General features: G+C 46.1%; 1 protein-coding gene across 4 annotated transcripts in view; it reads left to right on the top strand.

The window, feature by feature from the left end:
* Window positions 1-19,595, top strand: part of BANP (BTG3 associated nuclear protein) — a 973,724-nt gene that overhangs the window by 538,824 nt on the left and 415,305 nt on the right. For all 4 annotated transcript variants that reach the window (XM_085637629.1, XM_085637628.1, XM_085637630.1 and 1 more), the window contains one exon: window positions 2,091-2,153. In XM_085637629.1, the coding sequence (XP_085493755.1) occupies window positions 2,091-2,153 (63 nt within the window). The remainder of the gene's footprint in view (window positions 1-2,090; window positions 2,154-19,595) is intronic.

The raw sequence follows: 19,595 nt of genomic DNA, 5'->3' as shown, positions 1-19,595 counted from the left end.
GCTATTTTATGTCCTCTACATCATCCCTGCAAGAAGGTGGAAAGATTATGGCAGCTGAAAGCCAGAAGGGCATTTAGTTTTAACATCAACGGCACCAAAGAAATCAGGTCTAATGACCAGCTCTCTGTGGAGTATACATGCAATAAAAAAAGCAAGGCAGTCCTGCTGGACAACATTGTGCATAAAGATGTGTTATGCCCTTTCATGGAAGGAACTGTTGTAGGAAATCTGGGCTCACACCTCCAATGCAAAGTCTTCCACCTTTGCACTAGCCAGGGGTGTTCCCGTGGTTAAGGTTTATCATGCAGCAATATGGGCCTCTCTTCACACCTTCACATAGCATTATTGTTAGAGTCAGAGGTGAGAAGCTGTGCATTTTCTCACTCTTGGTGCTCCAGAATGTCCTCATTTTACCACTCCATAAAACCCATCACCTGGGGAAGAGCACTGCTGTTGAATCTTTTCAGCAGGTGAGGAATCTGCAGTTAGAATTTGGATAACTATCTTTCTGGTGGATATTCTACCTGCAAACCTCTCACCGATCCCACCTTCTTCCCTGTTCTGAAGGCTGGTCTTAGATAGTGAGTGGCATATAGGGGACTGCCATAGAGGTGAGTGGAGTAGAGTGGCATGGAGTTAAGTGGAGTGGCGTGGAGTATCTTAGAGTAGTGTAGAGTGGAGTGGTGCCAAGCAGAGTGGGGTAGGGTAGGGTAGAGTAGCATAGAGTAGAGTGCCGTACAGTAGCATAGAGCAGAGTGGCATAGAAAGCTGCAGCCTGGATTGGCATAGAGCAGAGTAGTGTAGAATGGCATGGAGTGGGGTGGAGTAGAGTGCAGTGGTGTAGAGTAGCATAGAGGGGAGTGGCATTCTGTGGAGTTACGTAGAGTAGAGTGACGTAGAGTTGAGTGACATAGAGTGGAGTGCTATAGAGTGGCATTCAGTGGAGTGGAATGGTGTAGAGTGGAGTGGGATAGAGTACTGTAGAGTGGAGTGGCATTGAGTGGAGTGGCATAGACTGGAGTGGCACAGAGTGGCATAAAGTAAATTGGTACTGATTGGAGTGGCCTAGAATGGAGAGGTGTATAGTAGAGGGGTATAGAATAGAGTGGCAGAGACTTGGGTAGAGTAGAGGGGAGTGGCGTAAAGTAGGGTGGGATAGAGTAGATTGACGTAGAGTTGAGTGGTGTATGGTTTAGTTGCGTGGAGTGGCAGAGAGTGATGTTCAGTGTCATTGCATGGCGTGGTGTGGAGTGGTGTATAGCGGTGTTAAGTGGCATAGAGTTGTACAGTTGTAGGTTTAGTCATTAAAGCATTGATAGAGATCGCAAATAGGTTGAAAGCAACATTTAAAAAAAGCTGTATGCCTGAAATAAATAGTAGGAAAGCCCATTGCACGTCAAGGAATATTAGTGAAACACTTATAAAATATATAGTGCGCTGCAAAAAGACAAGATTATGTTATGTTGATTTGTATAGGGCACTGATTACCCAAGAGGGTATCCAGGCGCTTGGGCAGGTGTGAAGGTGTGTGGACCCCAAGGTGCTTATACAAAGAGCCAGGTCTTCAGCTCCTTGTGGAACTCAAGAAGAGAGTAGGAGGCTCTGATGTGTTGTGAAAGGTCGTTCCATGTCTTGGGTGTGATGTATGAGCATGAGCGACCTCCAGTTTTGCTTTTGTGAACATGAGGAGTGAGAGTGAGGCAGAGCGTAGGCATCTGGTGGGTTGGTGAAAGTGTATGCAGTTGTTCAGGAATTCTGGTCCTGTGACTAGGAAGAACAAAGACGAGGGAGAACACATGGACTTGGTCCATGCTCCAAGGAGGAGTTAACACAAGAGAGGAAGGGAGCTAAGCAATCAAAAAATTACAAATGAGATTAACAACGAAAACAACTAATGGTATGCTGTGGGTGGGTTGGAAGCCCACTGAAAGGTAAACAATATGTTTCACAGTACAGCTCATGCGCTGTGTAGGCGAGACCTAAAAAAGCACTATTATTATTTAAGTTTAATGCACGGACGCTTTCCTTTGGTTTCCTTTGATTTAATTTTGTTAATACTTCTTTCTGTTTTTCTTTTTTGAATCGTACAGGGACACCTTCACATAGCCCAGGTGCCACAGGGAGAACAGGTGCAGATCACACAGGACAGCGAGGTGAGTCTCCCCTTTGTTATGAGGATGGGTGCACTCAGGGCTTTAAGTGGGCTGAAAAAGCTGGGGGGGTCTCTCAAAATGGCGTGGCCAAGGTAATTATGGGCATGGCTTAAAAACACATAAGCTAAAAATCTGTGCTTAGCGTAGTGTGCTGCCCGACTTGTATTTTGCTGTTTCCGTCATTGCATCTAGATAAATGATACAAGTAACATCATACCTACAACAAGTCAGGACTATTGGCGTTGTCAATGGCTTGTATATAATATTGAAAAAGCTTCCACTTAAAGCCATGATGACACCACGACAATGTTGCTGCTCCTGAGTTTAAAAAAGAGAAGGGAAATCCAGAGAGAAAATGACTCTCTTTAACCCACGCCCTTTCCCCCTCCTGTGCCGGGCGTTTCATTAGTGGGCAGGTTTCATGACGAGATAGTCTCGTCATGGGCACAGCGCGACCGTGCTCCATGACGAGACTATCTCGTCATGGGCACAGAAGAGGTTAAAGGATTTCCCTTTCCCTACAACGCTCACCTGGCATGACGTCATGCCGTAACTTCTCCACTAGTGAGAAGTGAGCAGTGTGAGCACACGTATAGTGATGTGCCTGCTGTCACTGCAGTCTGGAAAAAACGGACCGTCTGTTCCAGGGCACAAAACAGAGCCAGATCGAGACCCGTTAGGAGGCCCCGTTTAAAAAACTGCCAGTGCTCAGCAACGGTGAGACCCGGCCCACTTAAAGCCCTGTGTGCACTAATTCAAGAACTTCGGTGTCTTTGCAACCAGAGATCTGTGTCCCAGTTCAAATAAATTGCTTCTAACTTCCCATGCACAGGGCATACTGTTCAAAGATAAAGCAACCAGGGTGCCGATGTTTCTGTGAGTTTCCTGTTCCACTTTCATACGCATTAGTAACAACGGTAGAGTGTTTGCATGCCCTGAAGAAGAATAGTTTTACTGTTTTTAATAAATACTCCTCTAATATACAGCGTAATTGTGCATTGGAAGTTAATTGGTACCATAAGGCCCGCATCCTTCCGATGTAATTATCTCCAAAATAAGAAATATGTATATAGATACATCTTTGCTTCTTGCATTTTGCAGTAAATAATTTGATACTTTGCAATGTCAAATTAGTTTATGAAGCATCTTTGACCTTGAAAATGCTAATCTGAACTTGCTGAATTTCCAGTTATAAAAAACGGGGGCCTGTTTGTTGTTTGGTTGAAATAGACTGTAATCGCTTCCTTAAAAAAAAACAGATTTTTGTATTCGAAGCCATGTTCACTTTTTGGCTCACAGGGTGGTAATGACAAATCTCAATTAGTATTTTATCACTCCCGCATATGTGTCATAGGTAATGTTTGTCCAAGCAATAGTGTGCTTTGGTCTGTCTTATTGTTATATTGGGTATTGCCTAAGCAATATCTTGGACATCTCCAGCTGGTGCAGAATAGGCCAATCAGATAATGTCTGTGTGTGGTACCCAGGAATTGGGCAATTAAATGTTATGCTATGCATGGCTTGCATAGGAAGCCTTTATCATTTAGACCAGATTCTTAAATCTGGCAATTCACTGCTAGGGTTTAGCAACAGATCATACCAAAACGTGTTACCTACTGTTGCCACTCATCAAAGACTTCCAGGCTTCTCTAACTGGCATCTCCAAGAACCAGAGTGGAACTGAAAGCAGGGAGAGCACAGCTTCCTGAAGGAAGGAAAAGGATAGAGTAGAGTAGAGTAGAGTGGTGAGGTGGGTGGAAGGAAGCCATGTACTATTTTGTTTATTATTTGGGACAGGGAGAGGTCATGTTTTGTATGGCACGTCCATTACTCCTTTGCGCTTATGTAACTGTTGAAAGCAGGGGAAGATGATTTTGTAGACATACATAACATAAAATTATAGATGTGTACAAATGGGATTAAGCAGATGTTTTTCACCTCGGATTTCTAAGTGACATCATGGACAACTCAAGATTTGCTTTTCTAGTCTATTTGATGTCATTCAGAACCCCTTGGTGAAAAACATCACCTTAATTCACTGACACACATCTACATTTCTGTATATGTTATTCAACTGTAGAGACTCTTATTCAGAACCCCAGATTGGTCTGTAATAGTTGACTGTAACTTGTATGAGTGAACTTAAACTCTTTGGGTTTTACCTGCAAAGAATTGTAAGGTCACCACATAGTATCTGCAGTTCGTGCCAGTATTATGTGCTTAGCTGTGATAGCAAATGGTTCTCTATACAAGTGGTTTGCCTATTAAATATGCTTCATTACTATAAATTTTTGTATCCTCCTCTTACCTCGGAATATATATTAACCTGTTGTGATTCTCTAGTATAACTTTATCAAATTGTGACTTGTGGCTTTCTTTTTTTCAAAACATTTTGTTAAATTTTCCATGCGATAAAAATAACAGTGCTCTCACAGACAAAATTCTGGCTACTTCACAAGGCCTTCTGGACCCTGGCACACTTATTCTCACTAGGTCTCATGGAAAACGAACTATGCTGGAACTGCAGCAAGGAAAAGGGGGATCTAGCACACCTTATCTACCAATGTCCGACTCTCAAAACCTACTGCGAGAAAATCTTTGGGTTTATAAACGGGGTACTGGGCTGTACACTAACATCTGAATTCTCCTCCTTCACCACCGCATTTATGACCACAGAACTAAGATCAGAGCACGATAGGGACCTACTTGACCTACTGCTGACTGCAGCTGTGAAAATGGTCTTAAACAACTGGAAGAACACAAGTAAGACCTCATACAAGGGCTGGTTCAACTGGATTACGCACCTCAGAGGTGCGGACAACATTGCACTACAGAACTCACCCTGGAAACCAGCAACCAGAGGGATGTGGAGATCACTAGACACATACCTAGACTTCTACAAACCCCCATAAAACCATTCCATCCCCGGCGACACTCCCCCTACCCCCTCCCCGGTAAGCGCCCCCGTTAAGTGCGGTAAAAAGAACATAAAGGACCAATCACTAAGGCCCTACGGAGCGGGTGGACCAACGTGTCTCCCTAACTTGCAAGCAAAGGACGTGGCGGCTGACCACGGGCCCATAAACCTAACAATCACAGAACCTGCCTTGTACCCTTCTTTCACTCTTTTCCCTTCTGCTTTCTTCTTACATCTGTTTCTTTTCTCGTTCTCACTAAACCACACCAGATGGGGTTAGCTAAGCATATGGTTCGAACATGTACAAACCTCGAGAGGCTAACCTTGTACAGAGATGCTGATGTCTTGTTTATAAATTCAATAAAATACTTTGAAATCAAAAAAATAACAGCACATCAGTAGTTAAGAACCAGTTGTATTACTATTGTCTTCGCTGCAAAACTACATTGACTTCCTCATAAACGGTCTGAGTAGAGGCTGGATTGGAAATACTGTCTCTACATAATATTGTCAGAATCTCTTCCCACTACTCGCATGAATGGTCACACTGACCGTGGGACAAAGAAGTTGATAAACGTCACAAGACACTCCCATCTCATCAATGGTCGAACAGGCACCCCAGTGGGAGAGAATAGGCAGCAGCAGGAACCAGCTCTGCAGATCAACATATACTAAAAGACAGCCAACTACAGTGGCTTTTCATCTGGTGCCTAGCAAACACCAATTATGATGGCCTTCTAAGTTTCAGCCAGCTCGGCCCGCTGTCAATATGTTAACGCTCCTAAGGTTGCACTCTCTTTAATGGCCCATCAATGGAGGTCGTTTACACAGCCCGCCACCCTAGGAGCCCAGGTGGGCTTCCATGCCATGGCAATCCTGCATTTTGCTAGTCAAAACATCAGATCAGCAAATCTGCATTCCTGCCACACGCATCTCTGGTGGCTTGTCATTCCGAATAGGCACACCTCAGGTCAGAAAACCTCCATCTTGCCTGAAAGCAATGAAACTCTCTCCCCTAGTTGCAAATGGAAGGGCTGTTGATTCTGACATTCCCACACTTTATGGTAGCACCCTTGGATTGACACCTAGCACTACAAACTGATTGCCGTCTATTGGCTCTGTGGAGTCTAGTCAGTCAAGTAGCTGTATTGGAAGTAAAGGTGATTATCTGACCACACGTCCTCTCCTCATCACTATTGCACCCTGCTGGGTCCTCAGAACTTCTTGGCAGTGCAGACATGGTCGATCTGATTCTCTGTTAAATGGTGTGGTGACACCCACATTGCCTTGTGTTTTGGGTGTCACCAGACTGTTCGGGGCACGAGATCTGTGAACCTTTCACATTCTAATTCATGTCACCACGGTCATGGTTGCCCATTACTTCTTCATACCCAGTCTTGGCATTTAAGGCCCCCAACAGTATGCTGATGTCACTCTCAAGGCATTTCTCCAGGATGGACTGGAGTCTGTTGTAAAACTGTTCTTTTTCCTCTTCTTTGCTGTCATTTGTACTTGCATAGCACTTGGTAACATTCATGTTGATTCTCTTTTTCTTTGTGCAAAAGGTTGCTGTAATGATTCTGAGACCGTGGGCTTCCCATCAATTTAGAGCACTGTTGGCTGCTGTCATTCGCATATGTGCTGCTTTCTGAGTATGTTGGGCATTCTCTTCCTCAAGACCAGAATACAGCAGCATTCCTCCTGGAGCCGGTCTTTTCTGTCCAGATTGTATTCCATCTGGTCTCGCTGATGCCAAGCAGGGCAAGATTATATTATTTCATCTCCGCTGCCACTTTGACTGTCCTGCCTGGGCCGTACATGGTCCTCACGCTCCATGTTCTGATGGTGATAGTCTTGGTCGAAAGCAGGTGGGTCGGCTTTGTGGTTTCCAGGGATCTCTTGCTTTCACCACAAGGACGTCATAGCTCTCTGTAAAGAAGATTCCTCTCTCCCGAAGATCGGATGTCTTTTGGTTGATGTTTCTGTAGCAAGGATTTTTTACGTGGTGGGGTTGCTAGCCCCACGCATGTCCCTCCTCCTGTAACAGCTGGGCTTGGGAGCGGCCATGGTGGAGTTGTTTAACATAGATTTCCAATAAAAATAACTGCAGATTGTTAAATTTCTTAATCCTGCATTTTCGGATGTTGGGTCATTTGGGCTCCGTTTCTTTGACTCTACCTTTCAACGACTCAAGCTTGTTCTCGAATATCCCCTTTCTTTTTGCGTAGCGGTTTGCAAAGAAGCCAACAACATCATCTTGCTTTTGTGACGTGTCATTTTCTTTGCCCTTTGATTTCTTAAAGCCTCTGAACTATTATGTTGGCCAGTATTTTCTGGGAAGATTCTGTATACCTGCTCTTTTTTATTTGGATTTCCCATGAAGTAGAGGGCATTCTTCTCAGTGTAGTTCAAGGGTTTTGCCTTGTTTACTTCACCTAGCAGGAGGGAGTTACCACAAATGCCTGTGTCCTAATTTCACCTCTTTACTTTAGATGCACAGTGTCTTGCTGCACTTGCTCTCCCTTCTTTCTCCACTGTGGGATGGAATTATGACTTGTGAATGAGAGGTCCACTTTGCCAAATCTCCTGCAAGTGTGCCCACATATGATACTGCCTGGTCTGCAGTGAAAGTCCTTGCTTTGCTGCAGGGCTCCTGTCTGCTTTAGCCATTCAGGTCAGGATTGAGGTATAGGAGCTCAGCTCCCTCCATCTTGAGGGACACCTCTGTTTAAGACGCAGGTCATTTCCCCTCTGTTTCTTCGAGTGATTTCAAGCCTTCTCTTCAATATATTAATCAGGAACTTTTTTTTGCCTAAATCCAGTGCCCCAGTCCACTTTACCGGTCCAAGGTCACATTGCAGGGAAGGTAGAAAATCTCATGGAGCTTAAAGAAAGGTGTCTATTCTTCATCCTGCTTTGACAACCCTCCATTGTTTTTTTAATTCCTATTATTTTGAGAATAATAAATTGAATCACTGAAAAATTAGCATGAAGCTGGCAAATGATTACCCATGTTTGTGGCATCTGAACAAGAAATAGAGGTAAGAAGTGCACCTATGCAGCATTATAGACGTGTGACTGAATGGTGGAGATGCTTTCCGCCAAATGGTTCTTGGTGATATCTGAGGTTGAGAGTGAAGCTCTTGCCCATGACATCATTCAGAACCGAGGATGAAAAACATTCTCTTTATTCACAGGTTCCCCTCTATATTGAGGATCCCATACTTTTACACTAACATTAATAGGCTTTATGAATCTTGGCATTGTATGGTTGTGTCTACTGCGTAATATTTTTAAACCTAGAAAAGATATTTATTTATCTGAAAGAGACTATTAGTTATGGATTCCTTACCTTAGAATTACCCCCAGGTGTCAGACTGGATCCTGAAAATTTGTTCTCAGCGATACCCCTGCGCATCGGTAGGTGGCGCACAGTCGACTCCACGGTAGTGATCGCCGGCGTGACATCGCGATATCTACTTAGACGCCGCCCCTGCATGCTTATGTCAGTTCTTTCTTTTTCTGCGCCAGTCAGCGCAGATCGGGACCCAGAAGCTCCTTTTCATCGGAGTGGTTCTGGACACAGCCCAGTTTCGGGCCTATCCTCCCGAACAGCGCGTCCGGGATATTCGGGCTACGATACCGATGTTCCAGCCTCTATCTCGGATTTCGGTACGGATGACCCTTAGGCTACTGGGCCTCATGGCCTCCTGCATCCTGCTGGTGGATCATGCCAGGTGGCATATGCGGGCTCTGCAGTGAGACCTGAAGTTCCAGTGGGCACAGAATCAGGGGAATCTGTCCGATGTCGTCCAGATCTCAGCAGGGACTGCACATCACTTGCAGTGTTGGCTTACGAACCAGGATTGGGTCCAAGACAGATCCCTTTCCCTTCCCCAACCACAGTTTACATTGATGACAGATGCTTCACTCCTGGGATGGGGCAGCCACATAGGAGAGGCGGAGATCAGAGATCTCTGGTCTCTGGCAGAGTCTGGGCTCCACATCAACCTTCTGGAGCTCCAGGCTATTTGTCTGGCACTGAAGGTATTCCTTCCCTCTGTCAAGGGGAGAGTAGTGCAGGTGTTCACAGACAACCCTTCCGCCATGTGGTTCTGCAACAAACAGGGCGGAGTGGGATCATGGACCCTCTGTCAAGAGGCCCTTCGTCTCTGGAAGTGGCTGGAACATCAGGGCATGTCCCTGGTGGTTCAACACCTGGGAGGTTCCCTGAACGCCAGGGCGGGCGAACCCAGCCTCCGGTGCTTGATGAATCACGAGTGGCGTTTTCACTCGGAGGTGGTGCAAGCACAAGGTCTCTTTCAGCAGTGGGGAGAGCCTTGGTTAGATCTATTCGCCACTGAAGAGAACACGCAATGTCAGCAGTTCTGCGTGTTGGAATTTCTAAGGCTGCACTCGCTGGGCAACGCTTTTCGTCGCAAGTGGAGTTGCGGTCTTCTTTACGCCTATACCAATTCTGCCCAGATTGCTGAAGAAGATCAAGCGCGACCGGGCCCAAGTCATTCTTGTGACTCCGAATTGGGCACAAAGAGTCTGTTATACCGAGCTCTTGAACATGGCCATCAATCCTCCGACCAGACTACCCCTTCGGGACGGTCTTCTGTCGCAGCAGCAGGGGAAGGTCTCCACCCGAATTTGTCCAGCCTCCACCTCCTTGCATGGAGATTGAGCGGCGACAGTTGACAGCTTTCGACCTTCCTCCCTAAGTCTGTAACGTTATCTTGACAGCCAGGCGTCCCTCCATCAAAACGGTATACGCCTGTAGATGGAACAAATTTGTGGCATGGTGTACAACAAAGGCTGTGGAATCCCTTTCTACCCCTCTTTCAGAATTTCTCCTCTTTATTCGTTCTTTGGCCCAGCAGGGCTCCGCTCTGGGCACTCTTAAAGGCTATCTTTCGGCCATTTCGGCCTTCCTGATCAACCTTCTCTTTTCAAGTCCCCTATTGTAAATCGCTTCCTTAAGGGCATTACTTATCTCTTTCCTCCTATTCCATTCGTAATGCCCCAGTGGGACTTGATTCTTCTTTTGACTAACCTTATGTGTGCCCCTACATAACTGTCCTCTCAGACTCTTAACTTTGAAAACTGCTTTTCTAATTGCCCTCACCTCAGCTCGCAGGGTGAGTGAGCTTCAGGCACTGTCTTCTAAGCCTCCTTTCCTTGCTGTTCATCCAGACAAGGTTGTCCTTTGAACTCAACCTTTTTTCCTCCCCAAAGTGGTTACCTCTTTCCACATTAGACAGGCCATCACTTTGCCCACCTTCTTCTCACCCCCACATCCTTCTAAGGAGGAGGACAGGCTCCACTGTCTGGATCCGAAACGTGCGCTATCTTTCTATCTGGATCGCACAAAACAATTTCGGGTGGATGACCAGCTCTTTGTTTGCTCTGTGGGCTCCAAGAAAGGTCGGGCTTTGCAAAAACGGACCCTCTCTCGGTGGGTCGTTCGTATCAAAATGTGTTATTCCTTGGCAAAGAAGGAACCTCTGGTAGGACTGCACGCCCATTCCACCAGGGCGACGGCAGCCACCACTGCTTTAGGACATGGAGCCCCCCTTCATGACATCTACCAGGCAGCCATGTGGGCATTCCTGCACACGTTCGCGAAACACTACTGTCTGGACAGCCATGTCCGAAGAGATAGCTTCTTTGGCTGTTCTGTTCTTCAGGACTTCCTGGTGTGAACTTGGTTCGCAGATCCACCTCCGGGGTTGGTATTGCTAGGGTATCTATTCTAAAGTAAGGAATCCATAGCTAATAGTCTCTCTCAGATGAACAAGTTACTTACCTTTGGTAACGATATATCTGTAAGAGACATACATTAGTTATGGATTCCTTACCGCCCCACCCATCCTCCCCGTTCTGCGAACTGACTTCTAGCATTAGGGACACCCATTCAGGGCCCTAGTTTTGTGCACCAGTGGTCAGTGTCATGCATGGCTCTGCGCTTCTGGCGTGGAATGTCGTGTTAAAGAATTGACGTCAGTGTGCAGGGGCGGCGTCTAGGAAGATACTTTGACATCACGACGGCATCGACGACTGCGGAGTCGACCGATGCCACCTACCAACGCACAGGGATACTGCTGAGAAAAAATTCTCTGGATCCAGTCTGACGTCTGGGGGTAATTCTAAAGTAAGAAATCCATAACTAATATATGTCTCTTACAGATATATCATTACCGAAGGTAAGTAACTTGTTAATTCGTCACTTTAGGATAGAACTTTGCTTTTGCTTTCTTTTTTTATTTCCAGTCTGCTAAACAGAGGTTGGCAGTTAAACATTTTTAAGTCCCACATTGGAAAGTAAGCTTTGCTCTTCCCCACCGTAATGTAACTGGAGTGAATAACCGGATTTTGAAAAACTGCTCACGATAAAGGACTACTATGTGGACTACTATGTGACCCATATATAGCACATAGAATAGAGATGGGTAATGGTGAATTACTGGGATGTTTTTCACCAAGGGGTTCTGAGTGACAACAAATAGACAAGAGCTAAGCTCGAGTTGTCTATCATGTTACTCAGAACCCCTAGGTGAAAAACATCCCTGTAATTCACTTTTTACCCATCTGTAATGTTATGTCATGTGTGGCCCCCAAGGTCATCTGCCCCTGCTTCCAGCAGCTAAGCAGGGGCAGATGAGTAACAAGGGAGCCATACATAACATGAGCTCCCCTCCCTGTCCCAATTTCTTTTTAAAGTGTATGGCTTCCTGCCGCCGACCGCCACCGCCCTTTGTTGCCTTCCCCCCCTTCCCTAGAGAAACTGTATGCCCAGTGCCGCTCTGACAGGCTCTCAGGGGGGACTGTCAGAACATCCGTGGGCTTCATTCATGGTAGCAACATTTGTTAATAAGTACTGTTAACCACCATAGCTACAGCAAACAAATGATGGACGGAATGCTGACAATGCAAACATTCTCAACCAGTCAAAAGATCTGGGTTAAATCCATCGTTCTTTTGCCCACTACGCCACCCCAGTTGGACCGGAAAGAAGCATCCTGGGACCGGTTTCAGGGTATGTGACCCAGCCATATGCAAATCAGTCTTGACCCTGTGCCCCATGGGAACATTCCAGACCGAACTACCAGACCAGGTCCTCCCTGGACCGGAAAGAAGCTTCCTGGGACCGGTTTCAGGGTATGTCACCCTTCTTCAGCCAGGCTAGCTTGAATCCAGTGGCACAGTGAGCAAGGGACCCACGTCTGGGCATACCCATCCCATTTAGGGAGAAAAGAGTAATAGCAAACAAATGATGGACGGAATGCTGACAATGCAAACATTCTCCCCCAGTCAAAAGATCTGGGTTAAATCGATCGTTCTTTTGCCCACTACGCCACCCCAGTTTTGACACAGCCATATGCAAATCAGTCTTGACCCTGTGCCCCATGGTAACAGTCCAGACCGAACTACCAGGCCAGGTCCTCCCTGGACCGGAAAGAAGCATCCTGGGACCGGTTTCAGGGTATGTCACCCTTCTTCAGCCAGGCTAGCTTGAATACAGTGGCACAGTGAGCAAGGGACCCACGTCTGGGCATCTGCATTCTGTCCATCAATTGTTCTTGTTGCATTTGTCACCCCGAGTGGGATGGGTATGCCCAGACGTGGGTCCCATGCTCTCCATGCCACTAGAGTCAAGCTATCCTGGCTGATGAAGGCTGAAAGCCCGAAACCGGTCCTAGGATGCTTGTTTCCAGTCCAGGGAAGACCTGGCCTGGCAGTTCGGGCTGGACTGTTCCCATGGGGCACAGGATCAAGACTGATTTGCATATGGCTGGGTCCAAACTGAAATGGCATGGTGAGCAAAAAAACGATGGATTTAGGCCCAGATCTCTGTACTGGGGTGAATGTATGACATTGTTCTGCATTCTGTCCATCAATTGTTCTTTTTGCATTTGGCACCCCGAGTGGGTCGGGTATGCCCAGACGTGGGTCCCATGCTCTCCATGCCACTGGAGTCAAGCTATCCTGGCTGATGAAGGCTGAAAACCTGAAACCGTTCCTAGTATGCATTTTTTCCAGTCCATGGAAGACCTGGCCTGGCAGTTCGGGACGGACTGTTCCCATGGGGCACAGGGTCAAGACTGATTTGCATATGGCTGGGTCCAAACTGAAATGGCATGGTGAGGAAAAAAAACTATGGATTTAGGCCCAGATCGCTGTACTGGGGTGAATGTATGACATTGTTCTGCATTCTGTCCATCAATTGATCTTTTTGCATTTGTCACCCACCATAGCTACAGCATACAAATGAAGTACTTGCTTTAGAATCCAGTAGGTCACGCTCCAGTGGCATAGCAAGGCCTTATGCCGCCCGGGTATGCTGCCCGAGGCGGCAGTCGAATGTAAGGGGGGGTTGCTGGCGATTCCTGCCTTTCTGCCCGCGACAGCCGCAGGTAAGAGCGGGGGAAAGGCTGCTGCCCCCAAAACGCATGGCGCCCAGGACGGACCACACACCCCCCTGCCACCTTTGCTACACCACTGCATTACACACCTTTTGTCCACTCAATGAGGCTGGCAGACAGCCATGTCATGATGTAGTTTGTGTTATCATAGCAATCCGCAGCTTTTCTGAAACACTTGGAAGGGAATAAACGAGATTTCTCTGTAGAATGAGGGCGAAGTCTAGAAGTACTTGGAATGTGCGGCAGCAGTGGGGATGAATAGACAGACTTCCGTTTCTTGCCTTTGTTGTTTTCAGCACGTGCAGCCGGAAGCACTGATTTTTAACAACACTGCGCATGCCGAGAGAGAAGGCAGGCTCCAAATGCAATTATATTGTTCTTTTTCAAATTGCATTTTTCATCTTACTTGTAATTTGCTTCTGCAATAAAGATGTTTCTTTTTAAAGTTCCTACCTCAAAGACCACAAGCTTGAGGATTTTGTAACACTGTTGCTATTTTGTGCTTCCTATAATGCTATCCTTTGTCCCTGTGGAGGCTTACGTTTTGCTAAAGGGAAATGGCTGCCAGAAAGAGACATTCTTTAGCTGGTATAGCTATTATTTAAGGTCTCGCCAAGCAAAGGTTTTAGCTTTTGTTTCATAGCCACTTTTATGGGATGACGAGTAGTTTGAATCATGAATACACGTTTTTAAATGAAAGCTCGAAATTTAATATGTATGTAAGTGGCTGAGAGACATCATTGAAAAAATCCATATTATGCAAGCAGACTATTGGAATCCAGCTGGTAGCCGAGCCACAGTGCCACTAACAAGATTGTTTGTGTTCCTTACTGAGTCCTGGATTGACCCGGAGTCGCATTGTGTTTTAGTAGAGCGAGCACATGCATGCCAGCTTTGAATTACCATTGGCCAGAGGACCTTTCGCAATGGTGTTCTTTATTGAAAGTCAAAGGGGTAGCAGGAGTGGCTTTGGTCCCTTAATTAAACCACGGGAAGGAGCTTGGCATGACATTGACCCTTTAATAAGGTCATGGAAGGTATCATCTGTTATGGTATGTTGTTGTTGTAGTACTTTATTCGACATATAAAAATATCATAAAAGTGCAGTGCAATGTGTGATAAAAACAGTTTAAAAATATACTACAACAAGTGGCTTCAATCCATGCATGGTTAAAAAGACTAAAAAACAGCATGTATATACACGTATCAATTTCACAAATACCCTGTAGTAGATAAAGTGAACAGTAATGGTCACGAGGTCAGGGGAGTGGGTGGTTAGCTTGTCGGTGGTGCGCCTTGAGCAACCTGCGTCTTAATCGCCAGGCCCATCCCAGGTATTTGGCAGTCCCACAGATTACACTAGGGACAGTAGTGTCGTAGGTCAAGATGCGCAGTGCCACCCTAGCGGACCTTACACCCAAATTATTGCAAACAGGTTTAAGCCACCTTAGTCTTGGTTGCCTGTACGCCTGGCAGGCAAACATGAAGTGGCCAATAGACTCTGTGGGCGAGGCACACCCTGGGCAGCCTTTTGAGTGCGTGATGACCTTACTCCAGCGGGTTTGAAAATCATAGAGTGGGAGCGTACCATATCTCAATTTGAGATATAGGGATCTGTCTTCAGGTGATTCAATGAGGTCCATAAAGGACTCCAGGCTGGGAGCTGGTTTAGTATCCAGGAAGCTTGCAGTAAGCACACCCTCCTGATTTCTTAGGGTATCGGCCGTAACCCAATCCCAATAGATTTTTTTTATCGTAAATTTGGGAGGGGGAACCTGGCTCGCCCAGGCATCTTCCAGACCAATCTTCTGCAGGTTATGGTATGTAAATTTATAGAGTGCTGCTAATTACCCATGAGGGTTTCCAGGCGCCGATCCCATCCCATTGATTCCAAACTGATTTCACTTGGGTTGTTTGTTACAGTTTTATGGTTGAAATATCAAAATGCAAAGTCTTGAGTCCACAGGTCTGCCAGTATAGCCTCAAGGTAAGTATATATTGGGAAGTACAAATGTATTATTATTAACTTCACATCTATATGCTGTTCATCCGCAATGTAGTGACTTCCATTTTTCATCAGAAGCAACATAAGTTATGGGTTGCATAATCTCCAACCACAGGGATGAGTATTGTATGTTATTTTCTTCAAATCATTAATAAACACCAAGGGTTTTAGCTGTTAAAAGAATTGATGCTTGGTGTAAACACCCAGTTAATAGAACTAGCTAAACTTAAAAGCATTCTTAATTATCTTAGATTGGTTACGTCATTGTGGTTGCAGAGCAGTTCTCAGACGGTGCCAGCAGCATTATCTCTAGCTGCCCACCTATGCTGATTTGATGTGACTGATCATTCAGTGCTGGACCTCAGCTGGCTGCACAGTTGGCAACCCTTTACTGGCGCCCCATCAGTCAAGTGGCTGCCAGGTCACAGTAGCAGCAGGACCACTGATTATCCTGGCATGGGTCTGCCAGGGAGAGAGATAGTGGACGAGAGATAGAAAAACAAACAATTCCGGCCTTTGGACCCTTGCACACGGCTGAAACTACATGCATGTCAGATCCATTTATTATTTTTTTTCTTTCTGTCAAACAAACTCTTGCTTTGGGACTTTGAGGGGAAAAAAAAGATTTCCAAGCTTGCCAAAAACACATGGCACCCACTTGACATTCAGCTTTGGCAACAGTGCATCCTGTGTATTGATGGAAGCACAGTAGGCACAGAGATCACCGCCAGGCGGGAGGTGATCTCTAATTATGATAGTTAGTCCTTCAGTGTTATCTTAAGTGTTTCTTGTACAAAGTGCCTATTGCTGCTCAATGAGTAACGTCTATGTCCAGAAATTTCACTTGGTTGATGGAAGGGGATTTGGGGGGTGGATATCCCTGACTGCCTGAACCCCAAAGCAGTACTCCTTTGCCAATGTCTCACTAGTCCAGGAAAGAGACAAGCTGCCACCCAGGTTTGAACAAGTTTTTTTTTCAGCCTCCATTGCAACGCTTCAGCCTCTGTGATTAGAGGGTCTTAGATGTAATCAAAGGAGGTAACTGATTTGATTTTCACACAATTGCTTCAGTGAATATAATTTGCACATTCCTCTGCCAAGCTGATGTCAGCAAAGCGACCGAGTATTTTATTGATGCAGAATGTTCTACAGAACCCTGCAGCTCCCTTTCCTTCTCCTTCCATTTTACTTTTGCCATAGATCAGTCAATTCCCAGGTTATGGTCTTATCTTTCAAGTTCTGATCTGCTCTTTTAGCGTTTGCAATGGATGCAGTAGGAATCACATGTCAAGGAAGAGATTGCAAAAGGCAGAGAGATGTCCCTCATTTTAGATGTGTCAATTGTGCTTTACATTGGTTCCTCAGAAGGAGTTGCATCGGAAAATGCTCACTCTAGCAAGAGGGCATTTGGGCAAGAGTTTGACAGAGGCCCTTATTATGAGTCTGGCGGTCCATTGACCAACAGACTCACAGTGACGGTTTACCAACCGCCCTATTACGACTAGGGTGGTTGGGCCGCCCTGGGACCATGGCAACAGTCGCAATTGCCAGGAAACCGCTGTTCCCTGGCGGTTGTGCGGTGGTCCTGAGGCCGTAATATGCTTGGCGGGACCACTACGGTCCCGCCAAGCATATTACGAGTTTCCTCACCGCCACAATTTTCATAGTGGTGCGACCGCCATGAAAAGTATGTAAGTGAGGAAACAAAGGGGGCCCTACAGGGGCCCCTGGTACCTCACGCCAGCTGGATGCACACAGGTGGGCACAACATGTGCCCCCCTTTATGCATCCACACCAGTTCCTGCATAGCATGGAATGCAGCAGTCCCATTTCTGTGCCTATTTCATAGGCACCACCCAGGGAATGCCAAAGAACCGGCTGCCAGACCAGAAGAAAACTCCTCACCTGGCGGGCGGTTCCTACACGGGTTTGTGAACCTAAAATCGAGAAGTAGGTCAGATTTGCTCAGACTCATTGAAAAACAAGGTACCTTCAGGATACACCTGTGGGGGGAGAGGGAAATGACTGCCCCCCACCTGTCTTTCCAGACTCTCCGTGTCTACCGGGTGTGGGTGGGTCGAACACCCTAGAGGAGCGCCAATTGTAGCTCCGTCTCTATCCGCTGCACAGATGCCTGGAATGACACGAGGGGCCATTAATTCCCGCCCCCCCCCCCCCCCCGATTGTGTATCCTGAAGGTACCTTATTTTTCAATTGAGTAGACGAGGATCCCTTGGTCCTGATGAAATGCCCAGATCCCTTGGAATTTAAACAGGCATGAAATATGTTGACCCCATTCACTGCACATATCCTAATTTGAGCTCGAGAGGTTATACATTTCTCCCTTCTCAAGCCACGACTTTACAGTCCTTGTTTTTAATACAGCGTAGAAACCCAGTTAATAAAGGATACCTTGTGGGTTTCCTTTAGCTATTTTTAATTCTCACTCTCCCGTCTCTACTCGCACTAGTGTTTTTGCCCCCCTCACCCATCAGACTTCACATCGGCAAAAAGAGAAGACTTCCGACAAAGAGCCCCCCTGCATGGCCCATTGGGCATTGCAGCTCCGGCCCAACAAGGAGCTGCCCGATGATGAAGCATGACATCCTTTGGGGTTTGTGAGGGCCCTTGCTCCTAACAGGAGCGATTCCCCCCAACTGTTCTCTCAACCTCCTGGCACCTGGGTCATTAGCCCTCCCTTTCCCCTTTCAATGCCTTCCTTAGGAACTGCCTGCTCATTTTTCTTGTTGAACAATTCTTGTAGATAAGGACAATTGTTGTGGTGGATGGATTTATAAACCAGACAGCAGAGTTTGAATTTGAAACTGGCTTCGATGTGAAGCCAGTGGAAATAGTGCAATTTGGATATGATGTGGTTAGTATGGAGGTGATGCACCTGTCCATGCTGTTGGGTAGGCGTGTGCAGTTTGTTCATATTAGTGAGTTAGCGCTGTGAGGGAAGGTGGGGCTCATGAAGTAAGTAAAGACTGGGTTACTTACTCACTTGGCAACCTTTTGATCTCAAATTGTTGCATTACCAGACCTTGGCAGGTCACCCTTAGATTTAGTATACTGCGGTGCCCTTACGTGTGATTCTAACACCTGCAGTTACCCTATCCAAATGTGGATTCCACGTACACTCGTTCCTTCTGTTGCTGGAATCCGTTGCAGTTTTCCATGATATTTCAATCTAATTTAATGAAGAATCTCCTTAAAGAGCTCTTGATACAGCCCTTTGCCTGAATCAGTTTTGTATAAATCTGCTGCTGGCTGGAAATTTCTTGATTCAAAGTTATCGATCACTACAAATAATTCTACTGCAATAATATCACCCTTACAATTCTGACTGGACGCCAACATATACCTCAGATGGCCAGTATACTTCCTTTCCACCAACCCCTCACCCTCAACGGCACACGCACACACATCACTGTAGTGTTCCTCACTGATCCTATGTTCAGTTCTAAGTTGACAGCCATTTCATACGGAGAAGAATAGTCTGTGGCTGGTATTCTTTCCTCAATATGCTCACCCATAAGAGAGGTCCCCCTACATCTGTTACATGTGCATTATGTGCTACAAACTTATTTAAATCAGACGGAGGCTGGTGGCTGAATTTGACGATATGACACCTTCAGTTTCTCTGTTTAATACATTGTTGCGCTTGGCAGTGGTTAGAGTAAATTTGTCAGCTATATTGCAGGATAGGCTCTCCTGTGGTATGGCTGCTTTGCAGGCCAAATTCTGAAAGTATATGATAATTCCAGTGAAGGACATAGGCAGTCCATAACACTTTGGTTGGTCATACAGATGGATGCTGGGTAGTTAACAGTCGGGGGGAATACTAGTGCTGGTATTAACATTTATTTCTCTCTTGTGTCCTTACCTTCCTCGTATATTTCTGGTTCACAAACCCTTGCCTGCAACGATTTCTTCCCTCTGGGTTTCTGTCAGCTGAGTATACTGCATAGCTTCCAGATAAATGTGACGCCTGTTAAAGGTTGGGTAAATTAAAAGTAAATATCACCCAAAGGTATCCCGTAACCCTTCATGTCCCGTCACTGTGCTGGTATACTCAAATCACAGAATAG

This window comes from Triturus cristatus, chromosome 12, assembly GCF_964204655.1.
Source record: "Triturus cristatus chromosome 12, aTriCri1.1, whole genome shotgun sequence".
In the NCBI taxonomy this organism is placed as follows: domain Eukaryota; kingdom Metazoa; phylum Chordata; class Amphibia; order Caudata; family Salamandridae; genus Triturus; species Triturus cristatus.
This window is presented reverse-complemented; position numbering and strand designations above follow the sequence as displayed.